Source organism: Myotis lucifugus, unplaced genomic scaffold, assembly GCF_000147115.1.
Source record: "Myotis lucifugus unplaced genomic scaffold, Myoluc2.0 scaffold_146, whole genome shotgun sequence".
Classification (NCBI taxonomy): Eukaryota; Metazoa; Chordata; class Mammalia; order Chiroptera; family Vespertilionidae; genus Myotis; species Myotis lucifugus.
Genome location: NW_005871194.1, coordinates 2,379,975 through 2,402,480, shown reverse-complemented (window position 1 = coordinate 2,402,480; position 22,506 = coordinate 2,379,975). Strand labels below are relative to the sequence as shown.

The 22,506-nt window shown below is 35.4% G+C and overlaps 1 protein-coding gene across 13 annotated transcripts in view; it reads right to left on the bottom strand.

Annotated features, from left to right (window-relative positions):
- The window catches only part of ABCA5 (ATP binding cassette subfamily A member 5), a 51,386-nt gene that overhangs the window by 7,447 nt on the left and 21,433 nt on the right, over window positions 1-22,506 (bottom strand). For 10 of the 13 annotated variants that reach the window (XR_002830772.1, XR_002830773.1, XR_002830774.1 and 7 more), the window contains 15 exons: window positions 21,468-21,606; window positions 20,123-20,213; window positions 19,792-19,931; window positions 18,743-18,862; window positions 17,291-17,492; window positions 15,896-16,065; window positions 13,105-13,232; window positions 12,542-12,679; window positions 10,513-10,626; window positions 7,281-7,451; window positions 5,672-5,785; window positions 5,133-5,267; window positions 3,623-3,697; window positions 2,654-2,745; window positions 448-574 (listed from right to left, as the gene is read on the bottom strand). Coding sequence is in view for 9 of the 13 variants with exons in the window: in XM_006094930.3 (XP_006094992.1) it covers window positions 448-574; window positions 2,654-2,745; window positions 3,623-3,697; window positions 5,133-5,267; window positions 5,672-5,785; window positions 7,281-7,451; window positions 10,513-10,626; window positions 12,542-12,679; window positions 13,105-13,232; window positions 15,896-16,065; window positions 17,291-17,492; window positions 18,743-18,862; window positions 19,792-19,931; window positions 20,123-20,213; window positions 21,468-21,606 (1,956 nt within the window). In the remaining 4 variants the exon portion in view is untranslated. The remainder of the gene's footprint in view (window positions 1-447; window positions 575-2,653; window positions 2,746-3,622; window positions 3,698-5,132; window positions 5,268-5,671; window positions 5,786-7,280; window positions 7,452-10,512; window positions 10,627-12,541; window positions 12,680-13,104; window positions 13,233-15,895; window positions 16,066-17,290; window positions 17,493-18,742; window positions 18,863-19,791; window positions 19,932-20,122; window positions 20,214-21,467; window positions 21,607-22,506) is intronic. The other 3 variants (XM_023759043.1, XM_023759044.1, XM_023759048.1) reach the window with 3 other exon arrangements.

Below are 22,506 nucleotides of genomic sequence, written 5' to 3'. Positions count from 1 at the left end.
CTGAATCAAGGGAAGGTTGAAAATTTTCTTACTGTAGAATTTCTCAGAGCTTTCACTTTTTGACTTTTGTGAATATTTTACCATTTGATTTTTTGTACTCCTTTTATATATTTCAAAATGTTTTAAATTGTAAACATCATGCCATCTCCGTATTTCAGCACCCAATCTGCCCTCACCAGTTTCATGTATATTTTTTCAGTATATTCTCGGGATATATGTGTTCATTTACTTTAAGAAAGAATCATTCTGTAACAATAATCTGAATCTTTTTTTTTTAATATACCTTAAGACCATTCAAAAAAAGTAAGTGGACAAAAATATTTTTTTCACAGACTTCTTTTTCAGATTGATTCATATAGAAAGAAAATATTTTCCAGATTATTTTCCTATGCATGGGGAACTGATCATTGCACATTTAAGATGATTTAACAATAAAGATTAAATTACCTCTTCACAACACTGGCAACTCATCAACTCTCTGACCTTTAGTCTTTCAGCTTTGACATCTTCATCTTCACCCTCATTGTTTGGTGGTTCTGGAAACTTTCTATTTTTGGGCTTTGTTGAAAGGTTCCTAAATATATCAAGGTAGTAGATTTTCAAATAATTAAAATAGTAAGAAATTCACGTACTACATAGAGAAAAGAGTGAAAAAAATATACCAATATGAGATCTGTGGTTATCTCTGAAAGATGGAATTAAAGAGCTGTTTTTTCATTCACTGATATTTAGGTAATGTTATCTAAATTCATTCACTTATCAATATTATTTATGACCAGTATGTGTCGGGCACTACTTCACACAAAGATAAAAACAATGACAACAAAGAAAACTTCACTCAAACGATTTACAGTCTGGGTGTAAATAAGCTTGCCCTGACATCCAAACCCACAGAAATGCCACAAAGGTAGGCAGAGGAAAGAGTGCTTCCAAAGAAAATCTGACTTTTAGTTGTTAGTAGTAAGGTAAAAAGGAAAATAGGATTTGACATGTTGAAAACAATGGAAAAACAGAAAAGAATGAGAAAGAAGTCAATCACATTAAAGGCTGCAGATTAAATAACCTGAGCCTACTTGACAAGATAAAGAGGGAGTCATTAGTTATCTTATAGAAAATAGTACCGATAGAGGGGAGAAACACATGAATCATCAGGGAAATGCAAATGAAAACCATAAGGAAACACCACTTCAGACCCACTAGAATGGCTAAAATAAAAAAGATAAACAGTAAAAAATACTGGCAAGGATGTGGAGGAAACAGAGCCTCATGCATCCCTGAGGGGAATGTACAGTGGTCTCCCCTTCCAGGCAGCTTTGCTTTCTGCAGTTTCGTGCACCTATTGTCAACTACATTCCAAAAACATCAAATGGAAAATTCCAGATATAAATATGCATAAGTTTTAAATTTCATGCTGTTCTGAGTAGCGTGATGAAATCTCACACCACCCCAATCTGTCTCACTGGAGATGTGAGTCATCCCTTTGCTATCAAATCGACTATTTCAGAATCACAGTGCTTATGTTCAAGTAAATCTTATTTTACTTAATAATATGCCCCAAAGCACAAGAGTAGCAATGCTGGCAATTCAGATAGGCCAAAGAGAAGTCCAAAAGTGCTTCCTTTAAGTGAAAAGGTATGTATGTATAGGAAAAAAAGCATAGTACACACATTGGGCTTGGCACTATCCATGATTTCAGGCCTCCACTGGGGGGTCTTGGGAGTGGATTCCCCACAGATAAGGGGAGACTAATGTAAGATGGTGCAACCACTTTAGAAAACAACATTTGTAAGTTCTTCAAAAGGTTAAACATACATTAACCATGTGACCCATCAATTCCTTTCCTAGGCATCCACCCAAGAGAAATGAAGATATTCTGTCCATACAAATACCTGAACACAAATGTTCATAGTGGCATTATCCGTGATAGCCAAAAAGTGGAAACTCAAATGCCCATTAACTGATAAACAGAGAAAGTGTGGTCTAATCATAAAATGTATTATTACTTAGCCTAAAAAAAGGAATGAAGTACTGCTACATGCTATAACATGGATGCACTTTCAAAACAGTATGCTAAGAAAAGGGAACCAGTCAAAAAAAGACTATGTATTGTATAACTGCATTTATATGAATGCTCAAAATTGGCAAGTCTATTATTTGGAGACAGAAAGTAGATTAGGCCCTGGCCAGTATGGCTAAGTTGGTTGGACATCATCCGGTTGCACCAGGAGGTTGCTCGTTAGGTCAAGGGCACATGCCTGGGAAAAATAAAAATAAGAAAACAAAAGGAAAACAGGGCCTTTATTCAAAACAATTTACAGTCTGGGTATAAATGAGATTTCCCTGAGCATATGTAGAGGGCTAATGTTCGAACCCACAGAAACACCACAAAAGTAGCAGGAGGCAGCTGATCGGTGTTAGCCTCTCACATCAATGTTTCTCTCTCTCTCTCTCTCTCTTTCTCTCTCTCTCTCTCTCTCTCTCTCTCTTTCCCTTTTCCTCCCCTCCCCCTCTCTAAAAATCAATAAGTAACTACTAATGGGTACAGGGCTTCTTTGGGAGTAATAAAAAATGACCTAAAATAAGATTATGGTATAGTTGCACAACTCTGTAAATATGCTGAAAAACATTAAAACTTTAAAAAAATTTAACTGACCTGAAAAAGGGGTCCTTTCTTATTGATCTGCCTCCATATTTTTTCTCATAGTACCGTAAGAGGAAAATCCATAGTACACACTGCAGGTAAGGCTATAAGAAGAACACAGAACAGCTCATGACTGAATCTCTTTTTTTTCTATCAACAGAATAAAGACCACATGCATAAGTTTCCTTACCAACACCAAAAAAGCTAACCGCAATTTTTTTGCACGTCTTATCAGTCAAAAATAGATTTGATTATAAGCCAAGGAAGATTTTTAGTAAGAAAATCCTTCACATATTTTTCTATATCTATACATTTTATTTCTATCTCAGTAAAGTTTATTGATTGTCAGCTTCATAAAATACAAGGAAAAAAGGAAGCTTTGTTTTTGACTCTAAGGAAGCCAGAATCATAATTAAATAGAATTAACATGAAAAGCCAAGGATGTTAAAATAGATATATTCAGTGAATAAAAGGTAGGACCATCGAAATTCACATTAGCTAGTATTAACACACTTGACTTTTTATGCAAGAGGATATAAACTAAGAAGAGTTAAAATCATACAACCAAACTATTCATTCTCTTTTTTTTTAATCCTTAACCAAGGATATGTTTTTATTGATTTTTAGAAAGAGAAAAAGAGAAAGAGAAGAAGAGAGCAAAAGACAGGGATCAGTTTCGTTCCACTCACACCCAACAGGAGTTCAAACACACAACCTAGGTATGTGCCCTGACTGGTAATAGAACCCAAAATCCTTTGGTGTATGGGACCATGCACCATCCAACTGAGCCACCTGGCCTTGGCCCAACCCAATGATTATTTTCTTTTTTTATTCACAACTTAAAAAAAATCTTTATTGTTGAAAATATTACAGATGTTCCCTCCCCGCCCCCCCCCACAACTGACCCTTTCTAGCCCACACCTGCCCCCTGGCATTCTTAAGGTAGCATGCTAACAAAGAAACATTTTTGTCATTTCTTACCGATATAACCGCCACCAAAAGCCTATCCCATGGGTCATAGGTTTCCTCATTTTTTCGAGTATTCTTCCAAGAAATCTAAGACAGAAATTATTGAAAATGTATATGCTGCTGTGATGTTGGGACATGACATTTGATCTTTGACCCTGGTTCCTAGCACACAGCTTCTAAAACCTTTAGAATTTCCTGAGTGTCAGAGGTGACAAGAGTATCTTTTGTTATTTAAAACAAGCCCCTTTCCACTGAGGCCAGGTGACTGTTGGAGGATGACCAATCAAGTGATTAGAAGGCTGGAACTTTCTGTCCCATCCATCCACCAACCCCTCGGGAGGGGAAAGGAGTTTGGAGATTAAGTCATATGCCATCAGTAATGGAACTTCCATAAAAAACTTAAACAGAGGGCTCGAAGAGCTTTCAGGTTGATGGGTGCATCCAAGTGCTAAGGAGTGGCACATTCCAAACTCCACAGGGACAGAAGCTCCTGCACCTTGGCATCCTTCTGGACCTCGTCCTGTGTATCTCTTGACCTGGCTGTTCATTTGTATATCTGTTATGCTGAACTGGTACTAGGAAGTCGTGTTTCCCTGAGTTCTGTAAGCCATAATAGCAAATTATTGAGCCTGAGAAAGGGTCATAGAACCATGGGGTTTGTAGCCAACTCAGACAGAAGGATTAGGAACAGGGGACCCACAACTTGTAATTGGCATCTGAAGTGGGGGGAGGGGGACAGTCTTAAGGGTTGAACCCTTAAACTGTGGAGTCTGCGCTAACTGCAGGTAGTTAAGTATTGCTTTATGTGAGAAAAAACCCCACACATTTGGTTTCACAAGTGTTGTAATAGCTTTATTTTAGCTGCAATGTGTAGAAATATTTGGATTACAGTGTGTGGGGGGAAGTATTTTGTTCAGCAAACATGTATTTTGTATAAATAAGTTGGCTACTATTAATAGCTATGATTTGTACTTAAATTTTCCCCATCCCAAAATGTGGGGGAGATGCAAAAGGGGGGGGGTAAAGAGATTAGTGAGTAGAATTAATCAGCAGTCATCCTACATCAATAATTCATCAAATTTTTTTTAATCACATGGAATTTTTTTTTTCAATTATCCGGGATTAATAAAACTAAACTGTGGTTTCCTTTTTCTTTGAAAAAATCTCCACTTTATTTTCTCTTATCCCTTTATAGGACAATACATTATTAAATCCTTGAAAAACTCCCCAAATACTAACTGAAGTCAGATCATACTTATAATTTATGTACATATGCCATTTGGAGCATCACAGAACATGTATTGGACATAGCCATTCTCCTTTGAAACTTTAAGTTTAAAAACAGGCTTAAAAGATTCCATAGTGATTTTAAACTGCTTCATTAATAACATTTAAATCAAGTAGTAGCAGCTAACATGATGTGTTTTTGTTTTTGTTTTACTATTTTCAGTACAAGAACTAAGACCTTAAAGATTAGGTACTATTTATGCTTTTTAAACATTAAAACACCTAACAGACCTACCTTTATGAAACAAATCAGACAACCTAGAAGTGGATAGACTGGAATGACTATGCAAAAGGTGTAATGGAGAATAGCTGTAACTGTGTGTCCAATAAAGAAACTGATTTCGGTGATTGCAATGCAAGCCAACGCTGTCTAAAGAAAAAAAGAAAAGAAAAGAAAGCAAGTGAAAAGTGTTTAGAAATTTCATACTCAACATTAACTGTATTTTCAATCTTCTAGTAAAACATGGAGCCACAGATGATACTTAGCCAAGAAGCGCTGGTACACTGGTACCAGCTGCTTTTAACTGGCTTCCTAGCAATGCAGATGTTAAATGCTTTCAGTATCACCCATCCCTTCAAGGAGTGGATGATGCAGAAGACAAACATACAGTCAGTAAGATGCTGCCAGCTATCTATCTAACCCTGTACTTACAACAGACACAGTAACATTTTAATCCTGAAAGAGCTCATGACTCTTTTTTTCTAGTATAAAACATGAGTTTCAAATAAGCTGCTATGAAAAGTTGAAATGAAATAATATAAAGTGTAACTTACCACAGAATAGATAAAGGACCAAACTTCTTTTGTATTTAAAATTTTCTTAAAAGTGAAAGAAGTAATATAGGTAAACAGAATAACTGATGGAACATAACCAATAAGACAAAAAACCTGTAAAACAAAAATATGAAATTTTATATAAAAATGTGAATAACTAGAAATACATAAATATAAATTACCAGTAATACTAAAATATTATGGAGTAATTATTCTTCAATTTTTCTTGCTCTACAAATCACTCCACAAACTAAGTGTGGTTACTTGAGGAGTTACCATGCACATTGCTCCTACATCAAGAAACTCAGGCTTTTAACTAATTAACACAATCCTGAATAATTAATTTAAACTGAACAATTTTCTTTGCCAAGTAAAATGCTCTTATTTAAAAAAAAAACAAAACCCACAGGTTAGCTGGTTAAAACTTTTCCTCATGATGTGTTTTTGTTTTACTGTAGAAATGTAAAAATTATTGTAGAACTATTTTAATATATAGCTATCATTTTAAGATATAGCACTTAGTGCATTTTATACATTTTTAAGGAAAATATTAATTTATAAGGCATAAATTGAATTACAACTTTTTCTCAACTATTAGCTACCATTTTAAGATACAGAACTTAATGCACTTTGTAATTCTTAAGGAAAACATTTATTAATTTATAAGGCAGAAATTAACATGTAAGATCAGTATGATCTCTGGCAAAACAGAGTTTACTTTCAGCAACTCTGACCTCACCTGGTGTTTTCCTAATATAAATCATTCATATAAAGGGGTTTAGTAAGTCATGTACATGTGAACATGAATACGAACCATACTTTTCCTTAGGATTTTAAACCATATTTTAAATTATGAAATAAAAGAGCTTCCTTGTGAGATTATTTTCATAGAGACAAGGAAGACATTTTAAGGAAGGACTGTTTATTTCTAATTACACATAACTAGGTAGTCTACATAAAAAACTACTTCAATGTCAAGGAATTATTTTATAATGGTAGTAAGTCATTGCTTTTAAAACTTATTTATAGCAATAGAAATTGCATTGATTACAGGTATCATCCTATATAATAAAAGCCTAATATGCAAATTGTCCCCTCGACTGGGAGTTCGACCGCTCGCTATGATGTGCGCTGACCACCAGGGGGCAGCACAAAACATGGCAGGCATTGGCGATGCAGCGCTGGCAACAGGTGGCACTGGAGGTGCTGCCAGCCCCAATGGGCCCTCATGAGAGTGGGACTGCGGCAGGATGGTGGAGGTCAGCAGGCGGCACCAGGCCAAGGCGGGTGCGAGCAGGGGCCTGATTGCCCCAGTGATTGCCCCGCAGATGGCGACCAGTGGTGGTGGTGGGGGTTAGGGCTGCTGCCTGGCTCTCAGGTGCTGAGGGAGCTGGGCGGGGGCCTGACGACTCAGGTGGAGGGGGGCGTGCACGAATTTCCTGCACCGGGCCTCTAGTATACAATGATTAAATAAGAACTGGTTCTATTGTCTATAAAAATATTAATACCCAAATTACTCAACCAGCTGATTATCATGTTTGGAAAGACTTCATTTCTTAAAGTAGTGTTTTATTTACAAATAGAATGAGAACAAATAATGTTAACTTACCACAGAAAGAAACTTTACAGGATAAAAATATAATCCATAATGAAAAGCAAATAAACTTCCAAGCATCAAAATAAGAAGAATAAAAAAAAAGGGGATATCAACAATAGCTTGCCCAATCCAATATGCAGATGGCAAAAGACCTGAAAGTTTAAGTTGAGTATAAGCTTTGATCTAAAAAAAAGAAAGGAAGAAATTGATTATAATTTTAAACATTTTGCAAACAAACAAAAATTTCTAGCAAATTATTGTAGAATTCTTAATTTTACATCAACAAAACAATAAGTTTATATTATAGGTCTGTAGGTAATAAAAGCCCTCCTTACAAATAATATAAATTCTATTAGGATATTAATTTAGATCATTATTTCTGAGATACAACAATACTTCAATAAAATCTTCAGAATCGGGTTACAGCAGTGCTTCTAGGAAACACAAAACTAAAATAAAACAAAGGTTGTTGGGGTTATAGCTGTATAATAGTGATTCTATATCACAGTAGTCAAAACATGGTTGCTTGTGAAAATACATGGAAAGGTGTGTTTTAAACAAGAAAAGGGACTCTCACTTTAAAAAACTGACCTTTCATGAAAACATTAATAAACTGCCAAGTACCCTGTGGGTTTACATAGATAGGGCTTTCAGCTTAATCGTGAAACTGCACAGATAACGCATTAAAAGCTTTTTATATACTCTTTTGTAGTACATAAATGCAAGCTATTGCTACTACAAGTAAACAGCATTTTCATGAGCACTAAGAGTAACTTAAATGATGATAGTTTTTCTAACTCTCTAATGCTCTCATTACTTAATTTGAATTTTAAAAATCTTTTACAAATCCAAATTCCTAACAATTTTATGCAGTTGATTCTGTCATCTATATAAACATCACTCCTAATAAAAGTATTATATGAAAGAAGTAGCCAGAGAGTAAGGTAAGGGAAGCATGTAATATAGAGTTAAGACGAAGAGGAGCCCAGCCGGCGTGGCTAGGTGGTTGAGCATAGACCTATGAACTAAGAGATCATGGTTCAATTCCCAGTCAGAGAACATGCTCAGTCCCCACTAGGGGGCGTGCAGGAGGCAGCCGATCAATGATTCTATCTCATCATTGATGTTTCTATCTCTCTCTTCCTCTCTGAAATCAATTTAAAAAAAAAAAAAGAGGAGAAATGATCTTTTTAAAAAGGACAACTTTTGTGTTCAATAAATTATAACAACTATACATTCCAATATAAGTATAAAAACATAAACCAAGTCAAATATAATTATTTTCGATAATCCAACTGGATGCTTTTGTTTTTCGTACATTGCTGGTGGGAATGTCAAACAGTATATCCACTCTGGAAAACAGTTTGACAATTTTTAATAAAACTAAACTTTCAATCACGATACAACATAGCACTGTACTGTTGGGCATTTTTACTCTTGGACATTTATCACAGATATATGAAAACATATGTTCACACAAAAACCTGTACACAAATATTCACAGCAGTTTAATTCATAATAGTAAAAAACTGGAACAATCCAGATCCACATCATAAAATACTACCCAGCAATAAAAAGAAGGAAATATTAATGTGTGCAATTTGAATGAACCTCCAGGGAATTATGCTGAGTGAGAAAAACCAATGCCCAAAGAAAATATGCTGTGATTCCATTTAATCATTCTGGAAACATCAAAATTATAGAAATGGAGAACACATTAGTGGTTGCCAGAGGTCAGGGAGGGGGTAGGGTTGGCATGTGGGCTTGAAAAAGCCACAGAAGGGATCTTTGTGATGACAGAACTGTTCTGTCTCTTGATGTCAATATCCTGGCTTTGTATTGTACTATAGTTTTGCAAGATGTTTTTATTGGGGTTAAGTGGATAAGGGAATGTAGATCTCACTGTATTATATTTTACAACCAATATAAATCCACAATTACCTCAAAATAAAAATCTGAATTAAAAACCATTTAAGTGGAAACAACAAAAGAGAAAAATGCAATTGTCTAGTAAGTTTTATCTTTGAGTGGTAAAGATTATGGATAGTTTTTATTTTCTTTATACTTTCCTATATTTTCTAAATTAGTATAATGAATATGTGTAACAGAAAAATTGAGTATATTTTTAAAATGTCTCCTGAGACTCATGTATTAGTTTCAGATGAGGCTTAACCTCATTATTAGTCACACTGTGTAAATTACTTTAGACAACGAACTGAACTGAGAACAGACCCAAAGAGAATGAGAATTTTGATTAGAGTAAGAAAAAGACAGTCTCAACAGAGTGGAAGAGTAGAAGGCTCTGACTGTCAAAAGCTCAAAAACTGTATAAGATCACCTGCATCTATCTGCTGGATGGAGGAGATTAAAAAGAGAAAGGAACAGAAAAGAAGGTGGAAGACAACTAAAAATCCTCTGTACAGAGCAATTTTTTCTAGGCCCTGGTAATGACAATAATTTCAAGCTTTTTCTTTTTTTCACTTACCATCAAATTAAATGCCTTATACAATCAACACATTCCATTAAAGGTTACAGGGGAGTGCACCAATTAAGAACATAAGGATCACAGTCAGCTCCCAGATCCACCAGTGAACCTAGATGAGTCAACCTGCACACATTAGATGAACACCTCCTTGCTCCGTTTCCTGACCTATAAAGTGGGTCACACAAAACCTCACAAGGTTGTAAGAATTAAAGGATGCAACTTTTAAAGAAGATGGCAAGGATTTGAGTAATATAGTTATTACTACAAGATAGGGTAAATGTAGGTTTACAGTTGATTGTATAGAAAATAATACAAAATTAAGAATACAAGAATAAACTGTGTTTCGTGTACTCACAACTGTAAACCTCTTTTGCCCCACCCTGTATTACTATAATTATAATAAATGTATTTATACTCCATCTTCTTACTCCTGAAATAAGTATACATAAGTCTTGTACTCATGCAAAATGTGTCTGTTTTTTTAAAAATATATTTTTTATTGATTTTAGAGAGGAAGGGAGAGGGAGAGAGAGAAACATCAATGATGAGAGAGAATCATTGATTGGCTGCCTCCTGCACACTGGGTATCAAGCCTGCAACCTAGGCATATGCCCTGACTGGGAATCAAACCATGACCTCCTGGTTCACAGGTCGACACTCAACCACTGAACCACGCTGGCTGGGCCAAAAGAGGTTATTTTTTTAATGTGATTTCTTATTAGCAAACTATACTTGTAACTTTTTTCACTGAGTCATTACCTTATGATTCTCTGCATTTTCCATGGCAAAGTAAGGCGGCATTGCAGTAACAATGATTCCAAGTAAAGTTGCTTGAAAATACAGCTCAATTTTAAAAACAATGTCTGTAATTTCCTGAAAAACAACCGTAGAATAAGAAACGGAATGGAGAATCATTTGATACATCTTAGTACTTTCTAAAAGATTATCAAAATCTCTGAAGAAACACATTAGGTTAACCATCCTAGGCATAGTCTATATCAGCGGTTGCCAACCTCTCGGACCTCACAGACCTCCAGCGGTCTGCAGACCACCAGCTGGCGACCGCTGGTCTATACGAAACAGATGGCCAAGTTAACAGGCAGTGAGCTACCAACTTTGCCATTTATTAAAAAGCTACCAGATCCTGAGCAAATCACTGTACTTCCATTTTCTGATCTACAACACAAAATAATAATACGGCAAATAAATTAAGCTTCACCATTTAATTAAAAGTAAAATTGAAAAGCAGTTAGCATATCCACCAATGGACTTATGCAATGAACATGACCATCTCAGAATGATGTTGGAGGCCTTCATTAGGCTGCCTGGACTATAAGCCAGCTGGGATCTTCACACCCTACTTTTCTCCAATGGGAAAAGCTGTACCCAAGCTCAACTTCCTAGGGAACCAGGAATTTTTGTCCCAAGCAGGGGAGACTATATTCCCACACAGAGGTCCCAAAGGACCCTCACTGCTCCAAGCAATGATGGAGTACGCCACACATTTCTTTAACATCTCTTTCCCTCTGTCATTATTATTACTGCCCCTGAATTAACTCAGACACTCCATCACTTGTCATCTAAGCTACTTAGTAAAAGAACCTCTGATTTGATTTTTTTTACTTTCTTCCCTCCACAATTCTCCAAACAGAAATCCCTCTCTACCCTGGTGCCAGTGAAATTGTTTTTTTTTAAATCCTCACCTGAGGATATTTTTCCATTGATTTTTAGAGAGAGTGGAAGAGAAGGGGAGAGTCAGAGAGAGAGAAACATCGATGTGAGAGAGACACATAGATCAGTTGCCTCCCATACGAGTCCTGACCAAGGCTGGTATCAAGCCTGCAACTGAGGTATGTGCCCTTGACCAGAATCGAACCCGGGACCCTTCGGCTCATGGGCCAACTCTCTATCTGCTGAGCCAGACCAGGTAGAGCACCAGTGAACTTTTTAAAATGCAAATTTAATGTTACTTTGTCCCCATACCTATGTATAAATATAACAAGAGGAGTACTAATCTTCCATGTGATTTCCATTTAAATATGGCAAAGAATTATAGCCAACTAAAAGAAGTTTGGGGTGTAGATTCTATAATCATAAAGACAGAAAGCAGATTGGGGGCAAACTGGGGCTGGAGGTAGGGGAAAGAGTGATTAACTAATAGGCACAAAGGGTTCTTAGGGGAGTGATGAAATACAAAACTCATTTGTGGTGCTAGTGACATAACCCTATGAATATAATGAAAACCATTGAGTTGTACATTTTAAATGGGTGAATTGGAAGGTATATGATGTACATCTCAATAAAACTGTTAAAAAACAGTGAATGAAACACGCTATTACAGAAAGATATTTGTCCATTTATTTTTCCACATATAAAAAACGAAAGGACTATGAGAAAATGTTGAGTATTTTTCTGAAGACAAGTTAATTTTCATATTTCTAACCAATAGTCCCACCTACAAGAATTGTCTGGGTGACTTCTCAAGGTTCTTTCAATATACCTCAGTAACCAGATTTTAGCTGAACAATATTCATTTTTAAATTATCTTAACTTGTCTATGATTAATATAAAAAATACTTAAACTTTACAAAAATGTCCGCACCAACATAGAACACCTTGATCCTAAAGTAAACTAATACTAAGGACTCCTAACCCCAGATGTAAACCATCCCCAACTCAAGTTTTATGAGGACTAGATGTCACAGATGAACTTCTTCACATTTTATCATTGTACACACACACACACACACACACACACACACACACTCACAGTTTTTAATTTGCTTACTTGAAAGAATGGGGTATTCCAGACCTGGATGCTTTCAGTCACATTTAACTGATAAAGGTAGTAGTTACTAATGATATTCATCAATACAGGCAAAGCATAAACCATAGTACTGTTGAAAACAACTGTAAATACATAGTCCTACAAGTTGGAAAAGAGAGACTTATTACATATCATATGTAAATATATGTAAATATAAAGGGATATATTGTTGCTATATACCAAGCTTTTCTCATCCCCAAAGCTAATTCTCATTAACTGTACCAAAAGCTACTCAGCAAATCATAGAAATAATACTCAACGACAAAGACAACCTGGTTTGGAATCTACAGATATTTTGATATTTTAAACAAAAATGTAACATAAAATTAAATTCCTTTAAGCTTTACTTATTGGTCACCCCTCAGGGCACAAAATATATTCTAAATAAACACAGCTACTATTTCCAAAAGCAAATTCTAATTTCCGCCTAATGAGGCCAAATCGGCAAACGATTAATTTTAGAGGAAATATCTTAACCTTTCCTAACAGTCCCATGGGTGTCCCTCCACATACGTCACCCGTACCTTTTCCGACTGCATCACATTTAAAGCTGCACTGTGGGGAGCCGCAGACACATAGTCACTGTCATTAAACATCGTCACCATGACGTTCTGGTTCGTGAAAAAGGTAATAAGGTCACTGATATCTGAGTCTGGTGTTAGGGGAAAAGCAAATAGTAAAGAATCAGTTCCAATGACAACAGATATAGGCTTTTAATAACACTGGAACGAGCCCCCCTCTTCCTTAAAAAGTATTTTATCTTCATTGGCTAAGACATGACTAAGAACACTGGCTCTGGAGCCAGTCAGCCTGAGCACAGAACCTGAAGGTGACTGTGCAACTTTTAGCTGCTGCTACTGCTAAGACTATTACACTGAAATTCTATCTATCGTTCCTGAAATTTGGTTAGTGACAATAAAATCTATCTGTCAATTTTATGTATCAAGGTAACCTGTGGGCTAAGAAATCATGGTGTGGATTTCAGGAACATTACTCCTTAGAGGATTTCTGTGTGCTCCAAACAGACAAGTTTTATAAATGTGGACTGCCTTACCTACCTTAAAATAAGAAAACACATAATCAGGTCTCCATCTACAGTCTTTAAATTGTCTGGAGCCAAGGGAAAAACTAAAACCTAAGTTTAAAATTCATACCAACATGCCTGATAATGAAAATATTCCATTATCACAATAGCCAGGACTCAAGAAGGACAAATGTGACTTGGATAACAATCGAAACCAACCAAGGAAAACACTATCAGTAACTAAGTAGTATAGCAGGGTGCACCAGGCTCAGCACCAAACCTGAGTGTCAGAGAATAGTGATCTTGGTGAGACTACATTTATTCCTATCTTGTGCTCTAACTGATCTTTCACCCCCAGCTTGCCAGAGTGGCTCTGTACTCCTGAGGAGAGAGCTACTAATATATAATAACTGAAGGAACTGTATCATCAGTGATACAAAAAGCTTTGCAAGGAGGGTAAGATACCAACCAATATTTACACACAGAGAAGCCGGTGATTCCTTAAGGAAACATGGCTTTATTTAGGACCAAAAGCAAGGCCTAGGACAGTGATGGCGAACCTACGACACGCGTGTCAGAGGTGACACGCGAACTCATTTTTTGGGTTGATTTTTCTTTGTTAAATGGCATTTAAATATATAAAATAAATATCAAAAATATAAACCTTTGTTTTACTATGGTTGCAAATATCAAAAAATTTCTATATGTGACACGGCACCAAAGTTAGGGTTTTTCAAAATGCTGACCGCCGAGCTCAAAAGGTTCGCCATCACTGGCCTAGGAAAATATGGGATACATGTGTAAACAACTCCAGAAATACCAAAATATAACAGAAAGAACAAAACTCTGGAGATACTAGAATTTCTGCAGATCAGTTAAGAGTGAACTGAAAGCAGAAAGATTTTGAGATACATGTACAACTCCCAAATATACAAAAAATGTCCCAACATCAGGGTATAAGGCTCCATGCAGTACTATAATTTAGCAACATGAAATGTATATTAATGCCCAAGAATCCTAATAAAAGAAAAAATTGCAAAACATAACACTTTCTGTTCAAAAGTAGTTTTCTATCACTAAATGCATTTTTCTTCCGAAAGAATAAAAGTTGCATAATTAACTGAAAACCAGATTTTAATAGTGATGATTTTAAGAGTAATTTATAATCATCTCCAACTACGATTATTATTTTAAACCTGGGCAAAGCTCTTCAGTTAATAGTGAATCAAAAGGACATATACTAGTCCTGGCCCAGGTGGCTCGGTTGGGTGTCATCCAAGACACTGAAAACTTACCATCTGATTCCTGGTCAGGGCACATGCCCTGGTTTGGGGCTCAAAGGTGTGCAGGAGGCAGCTGATTGATGGTATGCTCTAGCATCAATGTTTCTCTCTCTCTCTCCCCCTTCCTCTCTCTGTAAAAATCAATAAACTATTCTTTAAAAAAAAGGAAAGGTATTAGAATATAACTGAAGTGCTGGGAGATGTTAAACCTCAAAGAGTTTATAAGTATAGAAAGGGTTGTATGAAATGAAAATTTCTAACATATTTCAGCAAGATAAGCAAATGAAGAGGCTATGGTTTGCTGTTAGTTTGCCAGTTAGTTTATCTCGACTTTCTCTTCAAGACCCTGGGGACCACAAACTATCTTTGTACACAGATGTTGTAGAAATAACTGATCATATATGAATTAATGTTTGTTGGAAAGCAGAATCCTACATCAGTATTTTTTATTCTGCCCGTTGTTCAGGCCATATGTTTTTTAAAAAATCCTTTCATATTTGACAATTATGTAATAAGAATGTTCAATAGCAAATCCAAAAATATGCATTACAAATGTAATGTATTTGATTATAAATATTTACATCTAAGGTGCTTTTTTCTTAATTCGAATGTTTCAGATAACCCTTAAAAATTTAAACATTTCTATTTGGTAGATAACTGCATAAATATTATATGCAGAAACTCTAAAGAGGGTTTTTCAAATTCTGAAGTTTATTTTGCTCATCATAAATTATGAGATGAAACATGCTGCTCTGAGAATAATGTTTCTATTATTAAAAAGCTGTGTAAGTTAGAATGTTTTTAAAAACTGTCACCTATACTTTCACCAAAATTTCTTATCTGCAACATATTGCTCAGCATTAATAAGTTTTATTTAATTTGGATTTGTGCAGACAGAACATGCCTTTACCTTTCATACATTTCTAAAATCCACATCTCTGACCTATATTTACCCCTCACCCCCGTGCCCCAACCAACACACATTCACAGACCTTCACACACTCTCACCAGTAGAATTTTGAAGAAGCAGACTTGTTTTATATTTATGAGGTTTATCTCCAGGTTTTAGGAAATATAAGTCTGGAACAAGTTTGATCGGAACCACAGCACTTTTAAAAGAGCGATGCACCAAAAACATAAAAATCTGGACTGCAAAAAAGATTAAAAGCAGAAGCAACCTGAAAGGGAAAAGAATAATACAGTTCAAGGTATATTAATATGTAAAACTATTTTTTAAAATCTTCCTTCACATGTTAGTTAAAAGGTACTCATTTAAAAAAGAAAGAAAAGGAAAAACTTGAAAGGTAATAGAATTTCTAACTATTTCAGGACAATATGGCCAGAAAGTCAACAGTCAATGAAAAAATTAAAAGCTATAAAAGTGCATTTTAGATCACACCACTTATATAGGGTATGTAAACCTGTTGTTACAACTTTAAAGAACCAGAAGTTATGTCACATTTACACCTCTAGTCTCTTGAAGGAACTAATTCCTGTCCTACCTCTATTCTAACTACTTAGTGTCCTTATATCTTAGAAAATGTACGATACAAAAATATTTTACCTACAAGAAAGAAGATGAAAATACAAGTGAAATTTTGAATGCCTCAGATCTTTGAAATTTCATCCTAACCACATTAACTCCCATTGTTCCTCTACAGCAGGGGTGGGCAAACTTTTTGACTCGAGGGCCACAATGGGTTCTTAAACTGGACCGGAGGGCCGGAACAAAAGCATGGATGGAGTGTTTGTGTGAACTAATAAAAATTCAAAGTAAACATCATTACATAAAAGGGTACGGTCTTTTTTTTTTTTTAGTTTTATTCATTTCAAAAGGGCCGGATTCGGCCCGTGGCCGTAGTTTGCCCACGGCTGCTCTACAGGCAAAGCAAGATGGACTGTAGTCTGTGATAAGGATCATCACTGGCAGCTGGTCTGCTACAGAATTTTATTACCCATTCAAAATGCCCTTCTACCTGGAAGGCAGACATCCTTCTATCTTATCCTGCGAAATAGCTCTAGATTATATATAAAAGGTATCACAAGTGAGTAGAGAGAGCTTGGATTATCATGCTTTTAACATTTTTCATTGTCAGACACCCTATAATAAAAAAAAAATCTATTTACTATAAATATTAGTAATAGATGCAAAACAATTGTGAAAAATATGAATGCAGAGTAAAATTTAAATGCAATGACAGTAATTCAAAAATTACACAACTTGAATATATTATGTCACTTCCTCACTTTATAAATGAGACCACTGACATGTGAAATTCGTTTTAATCTTCCAAAACTACAGAGATTATTTATATATGTCTATATTTTAAAAATTAAAATGGTAATAAATCCAATTTGTACCGTTCAAAACAACGCATCAGGCAGAAGAGTGATTATACTTACACTGATCTCACTGATTTACTTTCACGTTTCAAGGTTTGGAAATGAAACTTGGCTATTGTATACACCTGCTGCTTCCACAGGCTCATGGTGCTCACTAGGGAAGCCTTGGTTTCAGAAAGCATGAGTAAGCTCTGCTCCATTTCATCAAAAGATTTTGAATCCATTTCTTCCTCAAGTGACTGCTGAGTAAATACACTATAATCTATTTGCCAAAACAAAAGGATAGAAAATTATGATCTATTCCTTAAAATAACGAAAACCTTTCTGAAGCAGGTAAATGTTAAAGAAGCACACATCTGGCAGTGATGTAGGTCAAATGGAACTCTCATATTCTTTGGCAATATTATTAAAACTGAACAGATGCATAGCTTACAACCCAGAAATTCTATTAGGTATAAACCCAACAGAGACTTGTACATATGTTCACTGAAACACATGTAAAAGGATATTCTTAACTATCACCCTATCCAGAACAGCCATAGAGCGGGAAGAACTCAAAGGCTATCAAATGTGATAATTAAGTTGTGAAATATTCCTGTAATAAAATAGTATAAAACAATGAAAGTAAACAAACTACTGTCCAAATACAGTAGTATGAATCTCACAAACCTAATATTAAGCAAAAGAAGCCAAACACAAAAGAGACATGCTATGAGTGATTTCATTAGACCAGTGATTTTCAACCAGTACGCCACAAGAATTTTCTAAAACATGCAAAACCTGCCCGACTGGTGTCACTCAGTGGTTGAGCGTTGAGCCATGAACCAGGAAGTCCCAGGTCTGATTCCCAGTCAGGGCACATGCCAATGTTGCAGGCTTGATCCCCAGTAGGGGGCATGCAGGAGGCAGCCGATCTGTGATTCTCTCACTGATGTTTCTATCTCACTATCCCTTTCCCTCTCTCTCTAAAAAATCAATAAAAACGTATTTTAAAAAATAAAACATGTAATACATGATGACTGTCAAATAAAAAAAATGACAACACCAATACAACAATAGCCATCCAGAATGAATGAATCAAAATTATACCTATTATTTTGTCAGATTGGTAAAAAATATACTTTTTGGTATGCCACAGTAATTAATTTGTGTGCCATGAGATGAAAAAGGTTGAAAAGCACTGTATTAGATCAAGAATAGACAAAACTAATCAATGAATATAGAAATCAAGGTGTTATTTTTATAACTGACTTAATTTCAAACAGATAAAAAGAGATGAAAAGTGGCTTCCATATGAGAGCCACAAAGATGACTTTTTGGACTTATGCTAAATTAAAAAAATAAGTAAACATTTAAAATTTGAAGAGTGGCATGGAGTAATGCATGAAATAGTATTTACATACAACCTGGTTGTCCTAGCATCCTACTAATTCAACAGTTTAGATGAATGACTTTGTAAGATGAACAAGTCTAATCCCTCTCCCTAAAATGTATTGTTACTTTTGTTTTTACCTGCTTGGTCTATTTCTGCTTCAACTTCTAGATTTAAGAATACATCTTCCAAAGTCGTCATGGAAACACCATAAGAAATAACACCCAAACTTGAATGAGTGTCTAGAGCAGAAAATAAACCTGAAAGAAGATATAAAAGAATGTTGTATAGTTAAGGATACTGTCATGAATTATTCTGAAATATCGTTTTAAAATAGGATGTGTCTAAATTTACTCTGCTGGCACAGTGGTCCCAATTTAACATTCTTATAAATTGCTACGAGCCCCAAGGAATGTTTGTTTATGGAAACATATGTGTTAGATATTTATCGTATGATAAACGAAAAGAAATATTTTACAGGACAGAATGACAGGCAGGGTACATTAAGTTGGCATAGGTAATTCAATCCAGTTAATGATTCTGTTTTATTTCTTGAAAGAAACCAATTAAATTAACAAAAAATTTCTATCTGATTATGAGATAAATGCTATGAGAATTCTGCATAACACATGTACAGTAGTAATATCCTTTTGGTTCTTAAGAGGTCCCTAAACAGATATAAGAGACTGAGTTTCAGTTCCACATTACAAAGTGAAAAACTAATAAAATAACTCAATGGTTTAACATATAATAATGTATTTTATCATGAAATCAAGAAAAAGGGAAAAGAACTTGAGGACATACACAATTATATATGTGGTATGTATGTATGTGTAAATGTATGTGTGCATATATATACATATGTATGTATATGTACACACATACACAAATCTTATTCTGAAGCCTACAAATAGAGCAATTTCTTTATTTCTTGACAACAAAGCAAACACAATTATTTACCGAAGTTAACATATTACAGTTTCTTGCATGCTGTTTGTAAAAACGAGAAACATGTTAGCCAGTAGCATTTCTGATTTTCTAAAACAAAATAAAGTAGAAACAGATTATTAACTCTGGGCACCTGGGAGCATGTAAATATCACACAGAAAAGTAAAAGAGTAAACTAACGAAACCTACTCCTAATGCAAGATCCTGGTTCAACCCCCAAGAAACTGAAAGTAGGTAATACCTGAAAATTTGTCCATGTCCTTGAAAGGCAAGCTATACACAAGTTGTTGGTCATTCTGCTGTAATAAAGTAGCTCCAGGTACATGTTGTTTAACCAGAGAAGAAAGAGATTCTGTGGCACAGTATCTGTCTATGTACATGCTAGAGAAAACAAAAAAATCACAATTTTTTTATGATTACTCAGTAAATAACCAAAAAGTAAACTCTGAATGCTTTAAAGTGAGTGCCAAAAAAGTAAAACTGTCCAAAGCACATTAAGGCAAGCCCTAAGTATAATAACAATAGATCAAGAATATAATAAAGAATAGAGCCAATAAAGAATGGATAGATACCTCAGACGGTAGCCAATCCCCCATTTACTTTTGAGAAACATTGAGGAACCAACACATTTCAACATTCCTTGTGATATAACAGCTTTCCTATCTGCAAACAGAGATTTGCATTTCAATTTTTAAGTTAGTAACAGCATTAATAACTGGCATTCATATTGTATGGATTACTATGTGAGAACCAATGTATTAGTCAACTAAATTATCACAACCACCTTATGAGGAAGGTACTAGATTATCACCACCTGCTTTTTAGACGAGACCACTGAGGCAATGAGAAACTATACAATTTGCCCACATTTCACATATTAAATGACAAAGCCGGGAACTGAACCCAACCAATCTAATTCTTGAGTCTATTTTCATAATACTGCTCCAAGTATCTCAGACTCTTCCTAAGACTTACTATGCAAGCACTTTCATTATTTCCTTAATCAATAAAGAAAAATAATTTTTTAAAAAAAGCAACAGAAACCAAATGTTAGTTGTTTTAGCAAAGATGCTACTGCAAAAAGGAATGACATGCCAAATTCATTAGATTATATTATAAGCAGAAAGAGGTTGCTCTAGAATTTCAAATTCTTGGACTTGGTCAGTTATTAAAAATGTGTTCAATTTTTTCATACATGTGTTTGTGTTGAGAATTGTGCAGAAACCAGTTAATATAGCAGACCTGAGACTATTATTCTTAGAACAGCCTGCTTACAATGTTGGGGCCCTTTAAACTGGAGTCTGGAAACATGGATTTTAGGAGTGTTCCCACCATCCCCAGAACAGATAAGGGTGCTCACTTTACCTAAACTTTACAAACAACGTAGATTATACTGCACATCTGCTTTTGTCCTGGGAATCTGTAACTTGGGCACATGCTAGGCAGAGGGTGCCTATGTGACCAGTGCCCAATGAATACCTTGGGCACCAAGTCTTTTATGAGCTTTCCTAGTAGACAATTCACACGTGTTGCTAACAATTCACTGCTGGACAAATTGAGCCCATTCTGTGTGACGCCACTGTGAGAGGATTCTCGGAAGCTTGTGTCTGGTTTCCTCCAGACTTTGCCCCATGTGCCTTTTCCTGTTGCTTACTTCGCTTTGTATCTGTCAGTTTCATGTAATATATGCATGAGCGTGACTATGCTGAGTCCTATGAGTTCTCCCAGCAAATGATTAAACCTTGAGTAGTCTGAGGGCCTCTCCAATACAAAAATATGTAACTTTTAAAAGATGTTTACACCTTTCTTAAGAGCACCAGCTTCCTTATTTATTCCTCAAAATTTGACTCCTCTATGTCCAATCTCTCATTTGGCCCCATGACCTTATCCTTTAAAAATAAAAGTAAAAAACCTCACCAGCAAGAATGTCAGCTTCATCCATGAAATGAGTACTAAACACTGTAACTCGATTAGATTTTCTGTATTTTAGAAGATTCCAAACAATATGCCGAGAGCAGGGGTCCATTCCAGCTGTTGGTTCATCTAGCAAGAGTATCTGTGTGAAACGACAAGGGGAGGACAGGGAATCCTCATGAAAACTAAATATACAAAACTTATGTGAACATAAAGGCTTCCCCATTTCAAATTATCTCCAATCGGAACTCTATTAGTTCTGAGTTTTTCGCTCATATGTGAGCATAGATTTTAAAGTTACCGGTTTGGCAAATGAATATTTTCCTTGGTTTAATTATAAAATACTAATGTCTATAATGTAAGATATAAGTGTAATAAGAATCAGATAAATTTAAAACAAAACATTAAGTAGATTGTTTTTATCTGAACAATCAAATGCTGTAAATATAACAGTTGCTTGTTAGAGAAGCAATTTGTTTTAAGCATATTTTCAATTTCAAGAAACATGGTGGTGAGGGTTGGGAGAAAGATAAATGAACATAAAGCCAGAACCCAGAGCCGTCCCTGGCTGCAGCAGCAAGGGCAAAAGTGACAGGATGGTAGGGACCCCTGGATCTCCTAGCTGCAGGCATGTACCTAGCAGTTTTCTAGCACTTTGCAAAGGATTTTATCAGCTAGTTCTGTGTTTATAAGGACAGAGAACAGCACAAAAGAGACACATACAAAATTACATCAGCAGGACAGTAAAAAACAAAACAATTCTTTTCATACTATTCTAAGAATTTTATTATGAGCTATCACAGATATACAGTAAATTCTAGAGAATAATAGAACAATACTGTTATAACCACCAGTGAAATTTAACAAATATTATTCCTGGCCATATTTTCCTTAGATCTTTTTTTTTTTAAATAAATAAAAACTTCATGGCTATAACTAAAGACCGCCCATTCCATTCCTCTTTCCAGTGGTGACCACTATCGTAAAGATGTTATGTATCTTTTTTACTTCAATTTTAAAGCCTTATTACTATAATTACATT